This window comes from Engraulis encrasicolus, chromosome 23 (genome assembly GCF_034702125.1).
Source record: "Engraulis encrasicolus isolate BLACKSEA-1 chromosome 23, IST_EnEncr_1.0, whole genome shotgun sequence".
Taxonomy (NCBI): domain Eukaryota; kingdom Metazoa; phylum Chordata; class Actinopteri; order Clupeiformes; family Engraulidae; genus Engraulis; species Engraulis encrasicolus.
This window is the reverse complement of record NC_085879.1, coordinates 17,887,541-17,906,707: the sequence shown is the minus strand read 5'-3', so window position 1 is coordinate 17,906,707 and position 19,167 is coordinate 17,887,541. Positions and strand designations below refer to the sequence as shown.

General features: G+C 44.9%; 1 protein-coding gene across 5 annotated transcripts in view; it reads right to left on the bottom strand.

Annotated features, from left to right (window-relative positions):
* Positions 1-19,167, bottom strand: part of atp11c (ATPase phospholipid transporting 11C) — a 143,483-nt gene that overhangs the window by 17,268 nt on the left and 107,048 nt on the right. For all 5 annotated transcript variants that reach the window (XM_063190286.1, XM_063190288.1, XM_063190290.1 and 2 more), the window contains exons 14-24: positions 17,891-18,093; positions 15,767-15,838; positions 15,391-15,464; positions 13,328-13,431; positions 11,854-12,035; positions 8,350-8,616; positions 5,384-5,561; positions 4,479-4,581; positions 2,179-2,324; positions 1,646-1,705; positions 285-412 (exon numbers count right to left, since the gene is read on the bottom strand). In XM_063190286.1, the coding sequence (XP_063046356.1) occupies positions 285-412; positions 1,646-1,705; positions 2,179-2,324; positions 4,479-4,581; positions 5,384-5,561; positions 8,350-8,616; positions 11,854-12,035; positions 13,328-13,431; positions 15,391-15,464; positions 15,767-15,838; positions 17,891-18,093 (1,517 nt within the window). The remainder of the gene's footprint in view (positions 1-284; positions 413-1,645; positions 1,706-2,178; positions 2,325-4,478; positions 4,582-5,383; positions 5,562-8,349; positions 8,617-11,853; positions 12,036-13,327; positions 13,432-15,390; positions 15,465-15,766; positions 15,839-17,890; positions 18,094-19,167) is intronic.

Here is a 19,167-nt window from a genome sequence, read left to right as displayed (position 1 = left end):
AATTGTGTTTTAATGTGTTCCATAAATAAATGTTACTTTTAATGAACCGTGCAAATGTACAGTAGAGGGAATTTAATGTGGGGGAAAGTATCCAATGGTGACTCAAAAACATTCAGATTTTACTTCACAATTCAGTATTTAATGAAAACAACAAATCAGCCTCCCACGTTGCCGTGTACTACAGTGAGGAAGGAACATTACAGTCAGCTGCAACATTACAGTAAGACAAATAGCAATTTCTACACGAGTTAAGCATCGGCACACATGCAATGGCGGAGTTTCACCTGTAGAGGGTGGCGTTGTCCATGAGAACCTCGATGCAGATGTGCTGCTCGATGAGGCTGAAGGCCAGGATGGGCATGGAGGTGAAGCAGATGTTGTACATCGTCAGATAGGCTGCGTCGTACAGGGGCTACGGGGGGGTACAGGGAGGCACCAGGGGGGCAGGGGAGGACCACGGGGGAGGGGAGGGGAGGGGGAGGACGGGGAGGGAGGCAACCACGGAGGGGTTAATAATACCACAGGAAGAGGGGAACAGGGTCACAGGCATGCACACACACACACACAAACACATCTCAAACGCACGCCTGCACGTTTCCACGCACACACACACCCCTTCAATCATGAACACATGCCTGGCAAACATTCACAAACACACACACACACACACACACCCACACACCCACACCCACACCCACACCCACACACACACACACGGGTGTACTGTACAGACATGAGTGAACAAACACACACCTGGCACACACACAAACACCAGTTCAGAGGGGACATCAGCTCCACAACAGGAGAGGCAGCTAGATCTCCAGAGTGAGCAGTCACCTCTCTGTTGACACACACGGTCACATGCAGTGACCACATGTTCAACAGATTCTCTCTCTCACACACACACACACACAGACAGACAGACAGACAGACAGACAGACAGACAGACAGACAGACAGACAGACAGACAGACAGACAGACAGACAGACAGACAGACAGACAGACAGACACACTCACACTCACACTCACACTCACACTCACACTCACAGATATACACAGTGAGGTAGAGGTGTGGTGGGCTTTATGCTACTGGGGTACTGTATAGCGTATTTCATAGCCAACAACTGGGCAACAACAGAGCACTGCAGCAAGCACCGTCATCTACGGTAGATTTAATTAGGAGAATTTCTACATCTAGGGGTTTCTATATAGATATCATGAAGATATTTCTTCATAATACATAGCACTGCAATGCGCTAATGCAAACATTCTCGTTAAACGATCTAAGTCAACACTGCTTTCTGAAATCTAATAGGAACCTTGGTACTTCAGACATTCATTATTACTTACAGTTCGTACTTAAAACACTGGATGCTCCCTTCATTGGATCAACATTGAAATGTAAAACAAACAAAAAAAGTTTAACATTCCAGGCAGACTTGTATTTGCCTTGAGCGGAGAGGATCTTTAAAAGCAAGAGGGTGGGCATGCTCTATGTATCTATACACCATTGACTCATCACTCGCTCCTTCACTGACTCACTCACTCAGGGGAAAGAGAGCAGGGATGGATTGACAGAGGGAAAAGAGAAAAGGAGGACAAGGAGGAGGCTCACTGTAGCAGCTACAGCTACTGTCAAACTCACCTGCTGGGAGTAGCCACAGAAGAACTGGTACAGGAACTGAGGTAAGATGAAACAAAGGTTCTGCCGGACAAAAGAGAAAGAAAGAAAGAAAGAAAGAAAGAAAGAAAGAAAGAAAGAAAGAAAGAAAGAAAGAAAGAAAGAAATGGAGAGAGAGGTATTCAAATGTTTTTGAAAACGCATAGGTTTTTGGCCTCTCGTTTACACGTAAACAGTTTTAGAATGCACATTTAAAAATATCCCACAAAACACACCCGTCACAATGGAGTTTTATTTTTAGCTACATGTGTTTAAATCAAAACAGATAAAAAATATGTACATTAAAAAATACCAGCATACGCGTATCTAGCACCTAACTATCTAAGTATCTATATATCACATTGTAACTGCCTGTGCGTCAGATGATTCTCACCTACTAGAACAAATCGACTGGGTGGTCTCTCTGCTATGTCTGTCTGTCTATATACAGTATCTATCTATTGTGTGTTGTTTGTAGCAACATGTGCACAATGTTAACAGGCGTTCAAGTATTTTACCTTGTAGAAGAAGTACTGGACCAGGTGGGCTATGCGTACATAGTACAGGTGTCCATGTGCCAGTAACAGCTTCTTTAAGTGCTTTAGTTTGGGGATGGCATAGTCACTGTTACGCACTGCCTGCCGACCCTCCTTCCCCTTGATACCTGAGGGATGCACACAGACATTTTGCGGTTGAAACATTACCACCTACGCGTGATATGTGCACAATAGTCTTACTCAAATTTGTATTAGTATAAGAGCTACAAGAACTATATAAGTAATTACAACTACGACTATTACAACTACAACACTTAAGAGATGTATAAAGTAGAGATAGAAGTACTGTTACAGATGTATTTACAACACTAGTGACATGATATGAGGTAGCTGCAACTGTAATATCACACTAGTGCTGTAATTCGATCCATAATAACACTTCTATATCCACTCAGTACAGCTCCACTACTACTTGCATGATTTATTCAAGAGTGTGACTGATGTTTGAAACGGCGAGTATTTACCAATTGCCAGCCACACACACAGACACAGGAGTAAACACAGAAACAGACACACATTAACACCTACATAAGCCCCAAACACTACGGACATACACAAAAAAATGGCGAAGTGACACATATAGGCACACATGATGTTGGGTTCCAATGAATGTTTAACAGAAAGCGTCTTTTATGACGCTACAACCCAAATGTGGTGACAACAGAGCCATTAACGACTAAGTTATTGACAAATCAATTGGGCGGACAAACCCACAGACAGATGGGGGTCATTTCAGTACATGGCCAAACCCTCTCCAGGGAGCCAGGCAATTAAAACGGTGACATCTGTCTACTATTTAGGCCAGTGTTTCCCAACCTTTTTTAGTCTGTTCATACCCCCTAAGCCTTTTCGAGACCCAGGTGAAATGGGCATGTGAAGAGTGTGTGTGAAGAGGGGTGTGAATAGTGGGAATATCTAAATCACCTTTGGATTAAAGAATTTAAATCAGGGCTTTGAACCGGTTCAAGGAACGAAAACGAAAACCGGGAACTTTTTGTATTTTACAGGGAACAGAAACGAAACCGGAAACTTTATTATTTTTTATGTTCTGGAACGGGAACACTTATTTAAAAATAATGGTAACCGGTTAATACCGGTTAATACCGTTCCTCAAATTAAAAAAAAAAAAGTAACTATTTTCCTGCGCACGTTACCATGACGGCTGAGATTCACGTCCTGTGTGACATCAGACATTCTCTGACTGAATGGAGAGAGAGCTGTGGATTACAAAGTCTCGACTCCGCATCTTAAATAAGACAAACCACTGTCATATATTTCCATTGCATCATTGTAAGACATTGCAGAGAAGCGCGTGTAAAGCGCACAGAGAATGTTCTACGTTATTGGGCATCCATGGCCGCTTCAAATATGCACAAACTCACAATGTCCATCATAGCGCTCCCTGTGACCCAAGTCAGCGTGAAGCGTGCGTTTTCATCATTGAGGTTTATTCTCCGCTTCTCCGCTTAGGTCGTCCCTGAATGACAAAATTCTGGAGGATATTCTTTTCATCCACTTGAATAAACAGTTTGGAATGTAGGCTGACTCATTTGCACTTCCGTCTTTCTTGGTTAATTAACGTCAGTTAGGCCTATGGGGAGTAATCAGCTGACAGGAACGAAATTAACCGTTCCAGGAACAATATTTTTTTGTTCTAACCGGTTCAGGAACGTCAATTTATTGGTGGAACTCATAACCGGAAACGTTATAATTCCGTTTCTGTTCAGAACGGAACGTTTGGAAAAAAATAACGGTTCAAAGCCCTGATTGAAATAGAATTAATTCAAATGTGGTATTTTATCTTTTTTTTTTAGATTTAGTAGTTTTTTTCCGAGATTTTTTGGGGAAAACGCCGCTTATCAATTAATCGTAAGTCGATCGATAAAGTTCACAACTAATGATTAATGAATTAATCGATAATTTGCATCCCTATGTTCCATACATCTGTCAATATTACATTTGTCCACGTACTCCCAGCAGTGTGCTCATTTAACCCTTAATGGTACCCGTACCCCTGAATGTGAATCCCTGATTTATGCTACACTAGTTCTAATAGAAGAACAGAGAACACAGTGCGACTCAAGTCATTAGTTTTATTCTGATTCAGCTTCCCCCATTTACCTGACATGACTTGATTTGATTTAGCCAGGTAGGCAAAAAAAGGTTTACACTTCTGAAACAAAAGAAAACTAAGGACTTAACAAGAAGACGTGACTAAGGTAATACATGGATTGTGTGACTCATGTAGTGTCTGTATTTACCGATGCCGACGTGAGCCTCTAAGATCATGCTGACATCGTTGGCGCCATCACCTATGGACAGGGTGATGGGCGAGCCTTTGGAGTTCTTCACCATTCTTACAATCTGCAGGAAGCACAAGGGAGGGAGAGAGAGGGGGATAGAGGGAAGGAGAGGGAGAGATGGAAGGAGAGACAGCAAAAGAGGGAGAGAGAGGGGGAGAGGGAAGGATAGAGAGAACGAGAGAGAGAATGAGAGAGAGAGAGAGAAATGTTTACTCTGTTCAAGGCACATCTCGTACACTTGCTTTACACAAAAACAGCAAGTGGTCAAGGGATGCTTTTGTTAAGTTGTTCCACTGTAGCTCCACGAGCACAGGCACAAAGGCATACACTCTCTCTCACACACCTGTTCCTTCTGCATTGCAGCAAACGCAGACACACGCGGGGGTCCTCTGCAGTGAAGCTATACCTTACAGAGCTGCACTACGGACATAGACGTAAGCGCATGTGCACACGCATGCTCGCACGCACACACACAAACAAACACACACACACACACGCGCACGCACACACACACACGCACGCACGCATGCAGACATACATACATGCAAACACGCGCACACACACACGTACGCGCACGGACACGCACACACACACACACCTGTGGTTTCTGCTGCGTAGCCATACAGTTACAGTAGACACTCACTATCACACACTGTACCTGTGCCTTCTGTAATGGTGCCATGCGGTAGCAGAGCACAGCGCAGCATTTCTGGCACACACACACCTATGTCCTCTGCATTGTTACCACGCATACACACACCTGTGGTTTCTGCAGTGTATCCGCATGCATGCATGCCCGCCCGCCCGCCTGCCCACACAAACACACACACACACAGACACACACACACACACTGCTACAGTACCTGTGCCTTCTGCAGTGGTGCCATGCGGCAGCAGAGTACAGCGCAGCAGTTTTGGCAGATCTGCAGGAAGAGGCTCTTGTAGCGGCTGGAGTTGGCATCGGGAGACGGGTTCAGCACCAGGGACAGCGTGGCCCCGTCGATGATGAAGCCGTACTCCTGGTTGGCCGTGGCCCAGCTCCTGAAGAATAAAACACAACGGAGATGACTTACGTATACAGATAGACGCACAGTCCCAACACTGATGAAGCTGTACTCCTAGTTGGCCAAGCTCCTAAAGCATGAAACAAAACACAATGGAGAGATTACATACACATATAGACAGACAGACATGCATACACACAAACACAAGCGCGCGCACGCACACACACACACAAGCGCGCGCACGCACACGCACACACACACACACACACGCACACGCACACGCACACGCACACACACACACACACACGCACACACACACACGCACGCACGCACACACAGAAACATACGTGCACGATTGTGAAGCCATATTCCTGGTTGGCTCTTGTCCAGCTTCTGTGGTACAAGACACAACACAATCACACACATGCACACACAGGGAATAAATCACAAGGAGTCAACAATGCAGTTGCCATAAAGTTACCGCCATACCATTTAGATTATCTACGAGAACACACATACACACACAAACACATGCATGCATGCACACACTGTGAATAAATATCTTTTGGAAGGTTGTTGTTGTAAAGTAGCAGTAGTCATTTCACATGAAATCAGACACTTTGGGACCCGACCGACACAGATTTCAATCATACTTGCTGTGCCTGTTTAGTAGCAAGGTAGCACCCCAGAACTGCATTTGTGTGAATCTGACACCAATATTAAGGGAGGACCAAATTAGGAAAGGTTTACATATGAGGGTAGGACACTATACATTCAACATTGATTATTTCGGTCAGTGTAAGTCAAAAAAAGATGTTGTGAAATTGTGATAAAATTTGAATTTTTCAATGTATTATAATTCATATTCTGAAGGTTGTTGTATTCCATGCTGTTCGTGTAATGTGTAGAGCCAGAAAAGAGCTTTCAAACAACACCTAAGACATCTTTTTGTGACTTAAACTGACTGATATAATCAATGTTGAATGTGTAGTGTCCTACCCTCGTATGTAAACCTTTGCTAGTCTGTTTCTCCCTTAATATTGGTGTCAGATTCACACAAATGCAGTTCTGGGGTGCTACCTTGCTACTAAACAGGCACAGCAAGTATGATTGAAATCTGTGTCGGTCGGGTCCCAAAGTGTCTGATTTCACGTGAAATGACCCAGCAGTCACATGGATTATCGACCAGTCCACTTGTGAAATAATCAGGATGGAGTAATTAAAATACCTCAAGGCTCATTTTAAATGAGGAAAAAAAAATGAAACGGGGGAGGGGTGGACTTATTGGTCATTTGTACAATAAAGTGGCAGTCACACCAGACTAAATCAACCAAAACAGGGCTGCGTTTCTCGAAACCATAGTTGCTAACTATGTTAGTTCTGGCGTTCTTTGGCTCCTAGCGTAAAATATTCCTTATCCATTACCTTTTCGCAAACGATTGTGCCTTCTAACTTTCGCAACTATCCGTCAAAACAGCAGAAGACAGAGCCATCTGGACAAGTGTCCTCAGAGGGCCTTAGAATACATCAGAGTGACACGGAGTGTAAATGAAGAGGACAAGACCGTATTCCTTATTGAGTTGTCGCGGAGTGTTCCGGCTCTTTTTTATCAATCAAGAAACACCGCAGAAGGTCAAGGTCAATGAAAACATCAGCAGAGAAGATGATGAGCTTGGCACAGAGAAGGAGAGGGAGAGAGGGATAGAGAGAAGGAAAGAGAAGGAGAGAGAAGGAAAGAGAGGGAGAAATAGAGAGACAGCGCAAGAGAATGTGTGTGTGTGTGTGTGTGTGTGTGAGAGAGAGAGAGAGAGTGAGAGAGTGAGAAAGAGAGAGGGTGAGAAAGTGAGAGAGAGAGAGAGGGTGAGGAAGTGAGAGAGTGAGAGAGAGAGAGAGAGAGAGAGAGAGAGAGAGAGAGAGGGTGAGAAAGTGTGAGGGAGAGGGAGGGAGAGAGAGAGAGAGAGAGAGAGAGAGAGAGAGAGAGAGAGAGAGAGAGAGAGAGAGAGAGAGAGAGAGAGAGAGAGGGTGAGAAAGTGTGAGGGAGACAGAGAGAGACATAGAGAGACAGAGAGAGAGAGAGAGAGAGAGAGAGAGAGAGAGAGAGACAGAGAGAGAGAGAGAGAGAGAGAGAGAGAGAGAGAGAGAGAGAGAGAGAGAGAGAGAGACAGAGACAGAGAGAGAGAGAGAGAGAGAGAGAGAGACTTGAGGGCAGGGAGCCAGGCGGGAGGCCTTAGTAGACATCTGAGTCTGTGCTTGAATATGAACAACTTGATTAAAATCCCAACTGGCAACGTTTCCAGACAGAACCAAATGGATTGGAATGTAGGAACGTAAAAAAGCAAAAGCTCTCCACGGAAATGAAAATCGTAGCAATGGCAGAACAATGTTGCAGACATTGTTGTGCTACATGCATTGTTGTGCAAAATGGATGGTCGAAAAAAAAAGAGAAAAGAGAGAGAACAAATCTGGTGGTAAATACAATGGATGGAATGAAGTGGAAAGCTTTTTTTTTATATAAGTTCTATCTTCCATCTGTTGAATGAGATGGGTGGTGGTGAAGACGTAACCTCTGAGGAATGCATTGGTCGAAAAAGACATAAAAAACTCTCTCTCCCTCACACACAGGCACGCACACAAAGGCACGCACACACACACACACACACACACACACACACACACACACACACACACACACACACACACACACACACACACACACACACACACACACACACACACACACACACACACACACACACACACACACGCACACACACACACACACACACCCCCCACATCCCTCACACACACACACACAGCCCTCTCACCTGGTGACTCCCGGTTTAGCGGGTGGTGCGTCCTGCACAGCTCTCTTGTGGTAGTCCAGCAGCAGCTCGTGCAGCCTCTCCTCGCGCCGGCGTGCTCCGTCCTCCAGGGTGCGCACCGTCAGCTCCAGCAGCTCCGTGCCGCGCTGGAACAGGCGGCAGGCGTAGCAGGTGGACTTGGCCGTCTCCATCTTGTCGCCCGTCAGCACCCAGACCTTCATGCCCGCCCCCTGCAGAGCCTCCATGGTCTCCGCCGCCTCCTCCTGTAACCTGGGAGATAGCAGAGGAGGAGGGATGGAAGACTTAATTTACAACAAAATCACCATCATCATCATCGCCAATATCATCACCAACGTCATGGTTACCAACATTATCACCAACATCATGATTGTCACAATCATTATAAATAGTAAATGGACTGCATTTATATAGCGCCTTTCCACTCCTTCGAGCACTCAAAGCGCTTTACATTGTATGCCATTCACACTCACAATCACACACCAGTGGCAGTGGCTGCCACGCAGGGTGCCACACCCTGCCACCAGGAGCAACGTGGGGGTAAGTATCTTGCTCAAGGACAAGTCAAGTCAAGTCAAGTAGGTTTTATTGTCAATTTCTTTACATGCACTGGTCATACAAAGAATTTGAAATTACATTTCTTGCTTTCCCATACAGACATAGACTAATCTAGGTAAGGACATAGACAGTATAGACATAGACAGTACTTATACATGGACTTAAGACAGTAATGGTGATGATGAGATAAGGCAGAGCTGGGCTCAAACCTGCCACCTTCTGGTTGGCTACCCTACCACCTGAGCCACCACCGCCTTCACCAACATCATGGTTGCCAACATCATAACCATCAATGTCATCACCACTATCATGCACTGAGGAAAGTCCAGGAGGACTGAAACATTTGCACCTTTTCTTTTCTTCTTTTTTTTCTTCACCCTTCTGGGCTCCACCAAGTAAAAAGAACACTCTGAAAAAACACTCTGTTTGATTGGTCATTCTGTGTGCGAGTCACCCCTGCAAACAGATCACCACTATCATGACTGCCATTGTCACCAAGTTCATCACCCACATGACTGCCACCATCACTACAAATATAATCCCCAACATCATGACTGCCAAAATCATCATCATCATCATCATGATCATCATCGTCGTCATCATCAACAGTTGACTGTGCCAACCCCCTCACCAATTTCATCAATCTTTTATATCTGGACAAACCGCAGCACACTCTCATCCTTCATTTAGCACATGATCCGATAACGTCCGTAAAGCACACCATCGTTTCCTGACGTCTCATGAAATATCTACAGCCATCTAGCCTTTATTTGACCTGTATGTCTAGCGCATCCTGTGATGTCTTGAGCTTCAACTTGATGACTTCAACTTGACTAAACACGTGTGCGCTTTATCGATCTACACCTTCTCTGACCCCATCAGCGAATTTAGGATTCCGTGTGACTGAGGTTTTAACTTCCTTGTACGGCAATTGTCGACACTTAAGACTTAATTTTGCAGCGCCAAGCCCCCAGCCTGTCTTGGACTTGAAGATCTTAAAGCGCTTTCTCTCTGGCTAGTACAGTCTGATTATCTGAAGGGGGCTAATGAGTGCTAATACTGACCCTGGTGGGGAGTGGAACTTGTGCAACAATTCTGCTGGATGTTGAGCAACAGTTGAATGCAACCCAAAAAGCAGCAAAAAGCACATATTCCAAGATGTCTTCACTGTGCCAAGCACACACAGATACACATATACTGTACACAGTCATACTGTGCACACACACACACGCACGCACGCACATACGTACGCACGCATGCATGCACGCACATACGTACGCACGCATGCATGCACGCACGCACACACACGCGCATACATACACACGCGCATACACACACACGCGCATACACACACACGCGCATACACACACGCGCATACACACACGCGCATACACACACACGCGCATACACACACACGCGCATACACACACACGCGCGCATACACACACACACACACACGCGCGCATACACACACGCGCGCATACACACACGCGCACACGCGCATACACACACGCGCACACGCGCATACACACACGCGCGCATACACACACACGCGCATACACACACACGCGCGCATACACACACACGCGCACACACGCGCGCACACGCGCTCGCACACACGCGCACACACACACCATTTCTCTTGCTCAGCTCAGCCAATTCTTCTTGCTCTGGGTCTTGTATGGAGGGACCTTGCTGCGCTGCTTCAAAGCCCCCGTCTTAAGGGCCTGTTGGCTTTTGGCTGTCTCCTTTTGTCGAAAGGCCGCGGGACTAAACGAACGCGACTAATCACATTGGCTTTATCTTGTTGTTGCAGGAAGAATCATTATCGAGTTGCGGTTTTGTGTTGCGCTGCGTTGCTGAGTGGAAAGCGGCACTGCACGCCGACTCAGCAATTGTAAGAAAAAGCTGCTGACGAATGCGCACAGCAACTTCAGAAAACAGAGGGTCTTGTTTGTACGAATGCGAGTTTGTACGTGTGTGCGTGTTTGGGAGGTTTATGAGTGTAATATCTTGCAATTATATTCTTTGTGTAGGTGCGTGCGTGTGTGTGTGTGTGTGTGTGTGTGTGTGTGTGTGCGCGTGTGCGTGCGTGTGCGTGTGAGAGTGCGTGTGTGAGAGTGTGTGTCTGTGTGTGTGAGAGTTTGAGTGTGTGTGTGTGTGTGTGTGTGTGTGTGTGTGCATGTGCGTGGCTGTATGTGTGTGTGTGTGTGTGTGTGTGTGTGTGTGTGTGTGTGTGTGTGTGTGTGTGTGTGTGTGTGTGTGTGTGTGTGTGTGTGTGTGTGTGTGTGTGTGTGTGTGTGGCTGTGTGTGTGTTTGTGTGCATGTGTGTGTGTGGCTGTGTGGCTGTGCGCGCGTGTACATGTGAGTGCATGTGTAATATCCTGCAATGATCTCAACAACACGGAAGTTGTGCTTAAAGGCAGGGTGGCTGATGTAAAACGCAGGCAAGATTAAGACGAAGCATTACGAGCTATAAAGGTACGAAGGCCTTAGAAATTACATTTTATAATCTATATTGTACAATAATTTCCTTCCTCTCTTTATAAGCCTAATATTCAAGAAATATTCAGGAGAGGACAGCACTATATCTACTCTACTGTATTCAAGTTATATAGTTTTCTATGAGTTTTATACAGAATGTTGTGTGTGTCTCTCTCTACCTCCCTCTCTCTCCACATCTGTCCTCTACAGCAGTGGTTCCAATGAGACTCACGCTGGTCTCCACCTGGTTGTAGAATACCTATCCTATATGGGGTGTGTGTGTGTGTGTGTGAGTGTGTGTGTGTGTGTGTGTGTGTGTGTGTGTGTGTGTGTGTGTGTGTGTGTGTGTGTGTGTGTGTGTGTGTGTGTGTGTGTGTGTGTGTGTGTGTGTGTGTGTGTATGTGTGTGTATGTGTGTGTGTGTCCACGCTTGCGCGTCTCTACACACCTGTCCTCCACAGCGGTGGCTCCGATGAGGCTCATGCCGGTCTCCACCTGGTTGTAGACGGCGGTGAGTTTGGCCTCGCGCTCCTGCAGCGCCAGACGAGCCTCCTGCAGACGCGACTCGGCCACCGCAAACTCCTCCGCACTCAGCTTCTTATATGCCACGCACAGCGTCCGGTAACCCTCCTGCACATCACCACGAAAACAGACAAAAAATGTACGATACAGAACAAAGCTTGTTATGCGCCATGCACAGTGTCCGGTAGCTCTCCAGGAAACAGACATTTTGTAAAAATCATTTTTTATTAAAAAAAAGAAGTAGATTATTTTTTAAAGATATTTCATCAGTGCAGTCCGATCCAGCACCACCAGCGTTCAGCTTCTTTTTGCACGCCAGGCTCTTCCAGTTGGTGTGGAAGACAGATATCCCACAGTGCAGAAATGAGATATTCATAGATACCCGACATGCACACACACCCAACCACTTACAGGTGCACAAACATAATTAAGAAGCAGGAGGCTATCTAGATAGGCAGTCAAACCATTAAATGTTTCCAACCGTGACAGTCACTGTGTTTCTGGGTGTGCCCTGACCCATCATACCTCTTTGGCTTCACGGCTCTCACGGCCTCTTTGCTGTAGCGTTCAGCTTCTTTTAGCATGCCATCGCACTAGCACTCGGTGCAGATAAGAGATATTCACAGTGAGATATTCATAGATAGCCCACATGCGCACACCTAGCCACTTACAGGTGCACAAACACATTACAGTCAAGAAGCAACATTTTTTATCCCCCATAAGGTTTCTTTAATAATGCATTACCGGTGCACATTTATATTTAACTCCCTCCGTTTTATACAGTTATGATATTACCTAAGAAGATAATGACTCCGGCGGAGTCGCGGCGATAAATAAAAGATGGAGCTTGCACTCTGCTACGTCAGACGACACGCGGCGCAGAGCATGCATTATTTACGCCTTGCCCTCATAATCTCCACATTATCTCCCAGCGCACCGTATGGCCACACACACACACACGCGCGCGCGCACGCGCACGCACATGCACACACATGTACGGTATAGTATGCACACACACATGCACTGACACGCGCACACACACACACAAAAAGGGGTCCGCTAAGAGACATACAGACACATTCACACAAACAGACACATTCACATGGATACAGACACACAAACTCACATACCCTCAGAGATACAAGCACACGTGCGCACGGAGGGGTGCCTAGTAAATTAGGACATTTCAGGGGTGAGCTGATTGGAGTGGGCATCCAAAACGATGTTCTTTCAGGGGATGCTGTGTACACACACAGACAAGGGCACACACACAGACAGACTTCCGCCCTCACATAGACAAACACACTCGCATGCACACAAACACACCCGCACACTTGCACGCACACGCACACAAGCGAACACACGCGCACACGCACGCCTATACTATCTGCTGTGCTTACCGTGGCGTTGCGCTCCACGTGTGTGCGGATGCGTTCCACCTCCTCCTGCTTGACCCGGGGGAAGATTGAAGAGTCCGCTCCCTTGCAGAATAGTAACGTCTCCCCTGCACAGGAGAGCTTACATGTCAAACTTGCCGTGTCAGAGCCTCCAGGAATGTGCTGCCTTAACCAACCAGGGGAGGTGTCAGTTGTAGGAGAATCTCCTACACATCCTGATTCTTACACCGATAGCTGGACCAAAGGAACATGCACTATATTGCCAAAAGTATTCACTAGCCTGCCTTGACTCTCACATGAATTTAATTGCCATCCCATCCCTAACCCACGTAGTTCAATATGATGCCGTTCCACCTTCTGCAGCTATTAAAGCTTCAATTCTTCAACTCTTTTGGTAAGGCTGTCCACAAGGTTCAGGAGTGCGTTTATAGGGATTTTTGACCATTCCTCCGAAAGCGCGTTGGTGAGGTCACACACTGATGTTGGTCGAGAAGGCCTGGCTCTCAGTCTCCACTCCAATTTATCCCAAAGGTTTTGTATCAGGTTCAAGTCAGGACTTTGTGCAGGCCGGTCAAGTTCATCCACACCAGACTCTGCCATGTCTCTTGCTGGGGTATTGCCGTGCTGGAGGAGGAACAGGGCGCTTCAAACTGTTCCCACAAGGTTGGGAGCATGGAATTGTACAACATGTTTTGGAATCCTGAAGCTGTAATAGCGGCAAAAGGTGGACAGACATCATATTGAACCCTATGGGTTAGGAGTGGGATGGCAATTAAGCTCATATGTCAATCAAGGCAGGTTAGCGAATACTTTTGGCAGTATAGTATAGGGAGGACCCACTGTTTTGGTGCCATATTTCCTTGACTGTACCGTGCATGGCCTTTGCAAGTTCTGTCCAATCTGCGGTAATCACCCCCATATCTACACCTTGGATGTCTCATGCTATGCACATGGTAGGGGAGAAATTAAGTGGCTCCTACTGTGTGCATACTGAGAAGTAGAACAAAAACAAGTCAGATCCAATCAGGTTTAAGTTCCTTCTACTTTTATGAGTCTGTGATGTGTTTCAGGCCATCGACGATTCCTCAGAGATTACTACCCAGGAGAGATGACAAACCCAGATTCAGGAAGCAAAAAGCGCTGCCAGGTTTTCACACAGGTGAGTTCAAAGTATCTGATCTATCTGCGCCAAGTGCTAATAAATGATGATAGTGATGGTGATTATAGTGATTGGATCAAATTTATGGCGGAGGTTTTCCGCTTTCTAAACACTGCATTGACACCTCTGCACTTAGTAAATGCTGTGAGGCAGTAAATCAAAAAGGTGTGTGTGTGTGTGTGTGTGTGTGTTTGTGTGTGTGTGTGTGTGTGTGTGTGTGTGTGTGTGTGTGTTTGTGTGTGTGTGTGTGGGTGCAATCAACAGCTTTTAAAGTGTTAGCCCGAGGACCATAACAAGCACCCATTTAACAACCCAACTGTGGGACATCTATAATCAATACGCACACGTCTATAAAAGTCTGGCCTTTTGAAAAGACCCAAATTGAACAGACAAGTCCGTCAGTGACTGGCCAGAGGGATGGGATCTTTGTATTGTCTTTCCAGTGCACAGCCGTTTTGTACTTGTGACATGGCCTGCTTCTAACAGCACTCTTCCATCTGGAGGCCAGCAAGCAATTTGGAGGTTTCAAAGTTCAAGGTTGTCTCTTACTTGTAGTTCAGGGAATGCAGAGATGAAAAAAATAGAAAATGTGTTTGGAGCTGTAGTTCTTCAGCTCCTCAGTTCAGAGATTCCATAAATAAATAATAAATAAAATGAAAAAAAGATATGTGGCAATACAGGAAGAGTTTACTAAAAGTCTCTACCCATTGTTAATTAATGAGCCTTAGTAGTAGTAATTAGTAGTATTTAGTAGTAACCTTACAACATTTGGTTTTTGTCTTTATTTCTCTTTCTCCATGGCTCTCTGCCTAACCATCTCTCATTTCCTGATAGTTTTTTGCGTCCTAATGTATGTGCCTACCTCTGCTTGCACAAGATGACATTGTCAGGGCAACCACTGACTCACCTGATCTGGTCCGCACGATCACACTCATTCGTCTCCTCACAGGGTCGAAGTTTAGCACATGCAACAGGTCATACCTGCAGAACACACACACAAGGTGAAGGTCAGGTTGTGTGTGTGTGCTTGAGTGTGTGCGTGTGTGTGTGTGTGGATAGGTCCTCAAAGTACACACCCACAGGAGGAAAAAAAATGCAAAACGTGTCCAACATCAATGAATAAAAAAACCCCAAAGAAACAAGCTACTGTTTTATTAGCAACTACTACAGACATCACTGTAGAGCTTTTACGTGCAGATGCTCACAACTTGGCTCCTTTGACGACAACAGATTGACAGGCAGATTGGCAGAAAAATTGATTGGACAGAAAAAACAGAACTCACGATTCAATATCATTTTGTCTGTTCTTGATCTTCATTGTTCTGCTCTCCAGTCCCAGAAAGGTAAAACCAAACCTGAGAGGATACAGATCACATCACCATCAAGTTATGACTTCCAGTGCTTGTTTCACATGCATTTTTACCACAAGTATTACACTACATTACACACTGATCAGGGGTGTATTTCTCACAAGCGTAGTTCCTAACTACATTAGCTACTTTGTTGTTTGCAATGCAATTTCCCATTGGCAACTACAGAAGTTGCTAACTACTAACAACTCTGCTTTCGAGAAATACACACCCCAGCCCAGATGTGTTTATCCAAAATGACTCACAAAGCAGGACTTAACGATTAACTGGCCACGATTTGGGTAAATGAATAGATTTGTATCTTAGGATAAAGATACATATTCAGAAATACTTGTACTGTACATGCACTGTCACAAATTTGGTTAAAAAAAAAATTGACACCATTTCACCCAATATGACGAGCTTAATAGCATTATCCTTCATTGCTGTTGTTTATGGTACAGATTGACAAAAATAATACACTATTCTCATGACTTTTTATCCAAACCCTCATCAAGTCACACCATGCAGCTTATTTCATATCATACATTGTTTCTGCTTTTGCACATACCGCATCATAACCAACAGCATTGCTGAGGACTGTAGTCGGTTAAGAGAAAAGATCAAGCTAATTACAAGCGAAGTAGAAAAGTCCCCAGACGGCAAATCAGAAACCCAGACATGAAACGCAGATCTCTCCAGGGGCCCCTCTCCACCCCATCCCTCCACACTGCAGCGCAAACTAGTAACTACACAAGTTTCACTCACATGGCACCATACACGTGAGCCGTGTGTGCTGTGTGTGCAACGGGTTTGATTTGCATATGCTGTGCCCAAAAGCTGCACTTGCAAATATATTATTTACAACAAGCCCTACCTAATTTATGGGCATACTGGCATTTTAAAGTTTGGGAAAAAATAAGTCTGGGAAGTCTTGCTGGAAACAAGAGTAAGACCAGAGAAGTTGGAGGAAGGGGACAGATCTATACATGGTTTAGATTCGCTCATCTACCAGGGCTGAAAATGGGGCTATTGACTGACCTCTTCACTCTTCGCTGAAAATACACAATTACATTATAACAAAACTGATATGACATTTCCGAGGGTCTTAAGTAACATATTAAGGGATCATTATTACATTTTGGTGACAATAAGGTTATAACAATGGGTCTGCGTAAAGGGCATAAAACAGGGTGAAAGCTCAGTCACCTTTCTCATGGAAATTTGCAAAGGCAGAGAGTGAATAAGACTAAATGATTTTAGCAGCGACCTCGAGTCAATATACTGTACATTGGTCAAGACTGTCTATGTGTACAGATGGTCTCTTGCAGGATATTTCACAATCTTTGACAAAGACATTTCCTACAAGGAAATGACACAACTGAATGGACTGAAAAATGTCCACCCATACCAGTGTGTTAAACAGTACGTGCTTTGCAGGTCTGCGGTATCCTTCAAAGCATTCCTTCATTTTCTGAGCCAACATTTCAGAACATCTACTCAAAACAGTTTGATTAAAACATGATGTGTTGCAATTTCTAAGCTTGCACTGCAGTGTCTCGCAGGGTTCTCACCTAATGTCGCAGGCAACATTTCACAACTTTTCCAAGATCTTGTCATGAACTTGAACAAGACTTTCACATCTTCTTCAAAGTTGCTCTTGCAAAAATGTGTGAATTTGGTTTCAGGGGTTGTACTGAATCATGAGAATTGTGATGCGTTTGTAAGCAGACTTGTGTTTCAGCAGCAAACTGAGCTGTGACTATGAACTCCTTCCTCACGCTCATTAACAAAATGGGTTAAACTTAAGAATAGCTGTCTTTTCATAGCCTTATTAACACTTACTAAATCATTTAACAACATTTAGTTTAGTAACAACATTTGCGAATGTTTATTTAATTAGTTCATTATTTAATAATAATTAATAATAAATGGTTATAATTACTAATTGCTAATAAAGATTTTAATAAGACTGCTATTCTAAAGTGTTGCCAAAAAATGAGGCATATACACAGTTTGCAGTGTGTTTGTGTGTGTGGGTGTGTGTGCAGCACTTACTGCTTCGCTCCCATGACCAGTGCCACCTCGTCGGGGGATGATGCGATGAAGCCCCTCTCCTCCTGGGGCTGGGAGGTCAGGGGTCGGTCCAGGCCGTCCACCTGGTCCACCTGGTCCAGCTCCGTCACCTCCTCACTGCTGGGCTCCTTCACCTGCACCGTGTGGCACAGGCACAGCGCCCGCAGGAACAACTCCTCCTTCTCCTGTGGACCAGAACCATGAGCATGAGTTAGTCTCCATCAACCACCACCATGAGTTAGTCTCCATCAACCACCACCATGAGTTAGTCTCCATCAACCACCACCATGAGTTAGTCTCTCAATCACACACACAAACACACTGTGTTGCACAGACAATGGGCTCGCAGGAACAACGCCTACTCCTGTGGAACCATGAATGTGTTACATCATACATACACACGCATGCACACGCGCGCACACACACACAGACTCTCTCTCAATTGCACACACAAATACCATGTGGAAACAGACACAGCACTGTCAACCCAACAACACAACAACTTGTCTCTCTCCTTTGAACCATAACCATTATGGGTTAACTGATAGGTTAGCGCGCACACACACACACACACACCAGTGTTTCCCATACATTAAGGAAACTATGGCGCACCGCCATAGTTTAAATTTGGCCGCCATAGTTTCGAAAATGTAAAAAAAAAATAATATATATATATATATTTTTAAACTTTTTTTATTTATTTATTTTTTTTTTTTTTAACGATTTCCGTTTTATATTAAACGATTTGAAAAACGATGTCCTTCACATTTTCCTCCTGGAGTAAATACATCCTATAAAGAAAACCATGAGTGCTTGAAAGACAGAGGGATCAAAAGCCTAGTCAAGTTGTTGTAGTTAACTCGGGTTTGGGAGCAATAAAAAAAACATAAGAAGGGACAGTTGGGATGAGTTTGCTGACACTCCCCAGGCTTTGTTTTACAGTTGTATGATAATGAGTTAGGCAACAGGCCTTCATTTTTATTGAGGAGTCATCGGGCTGCATATAGAAATTAATGTGTAATGAATGTGTATAGACATAAATGTGTAATATGTTGTTCAGCCCTTTTACCCTTTTATGGGAGGAATTTTGAAAAACTGGCCCTGTGACCAGCACCCCTCATGTAGAATGTGTACGCCTATGTGTGCTGGGGAAAAGGTATAGCCTACTGTCTTAGACCATTTTTGTCTGTGTGTTAACAATTTCACAGTGCTCCTAAATTGTTATCTGAGCTCCTTTTTTTTTTTTCACGCCGCGTGCC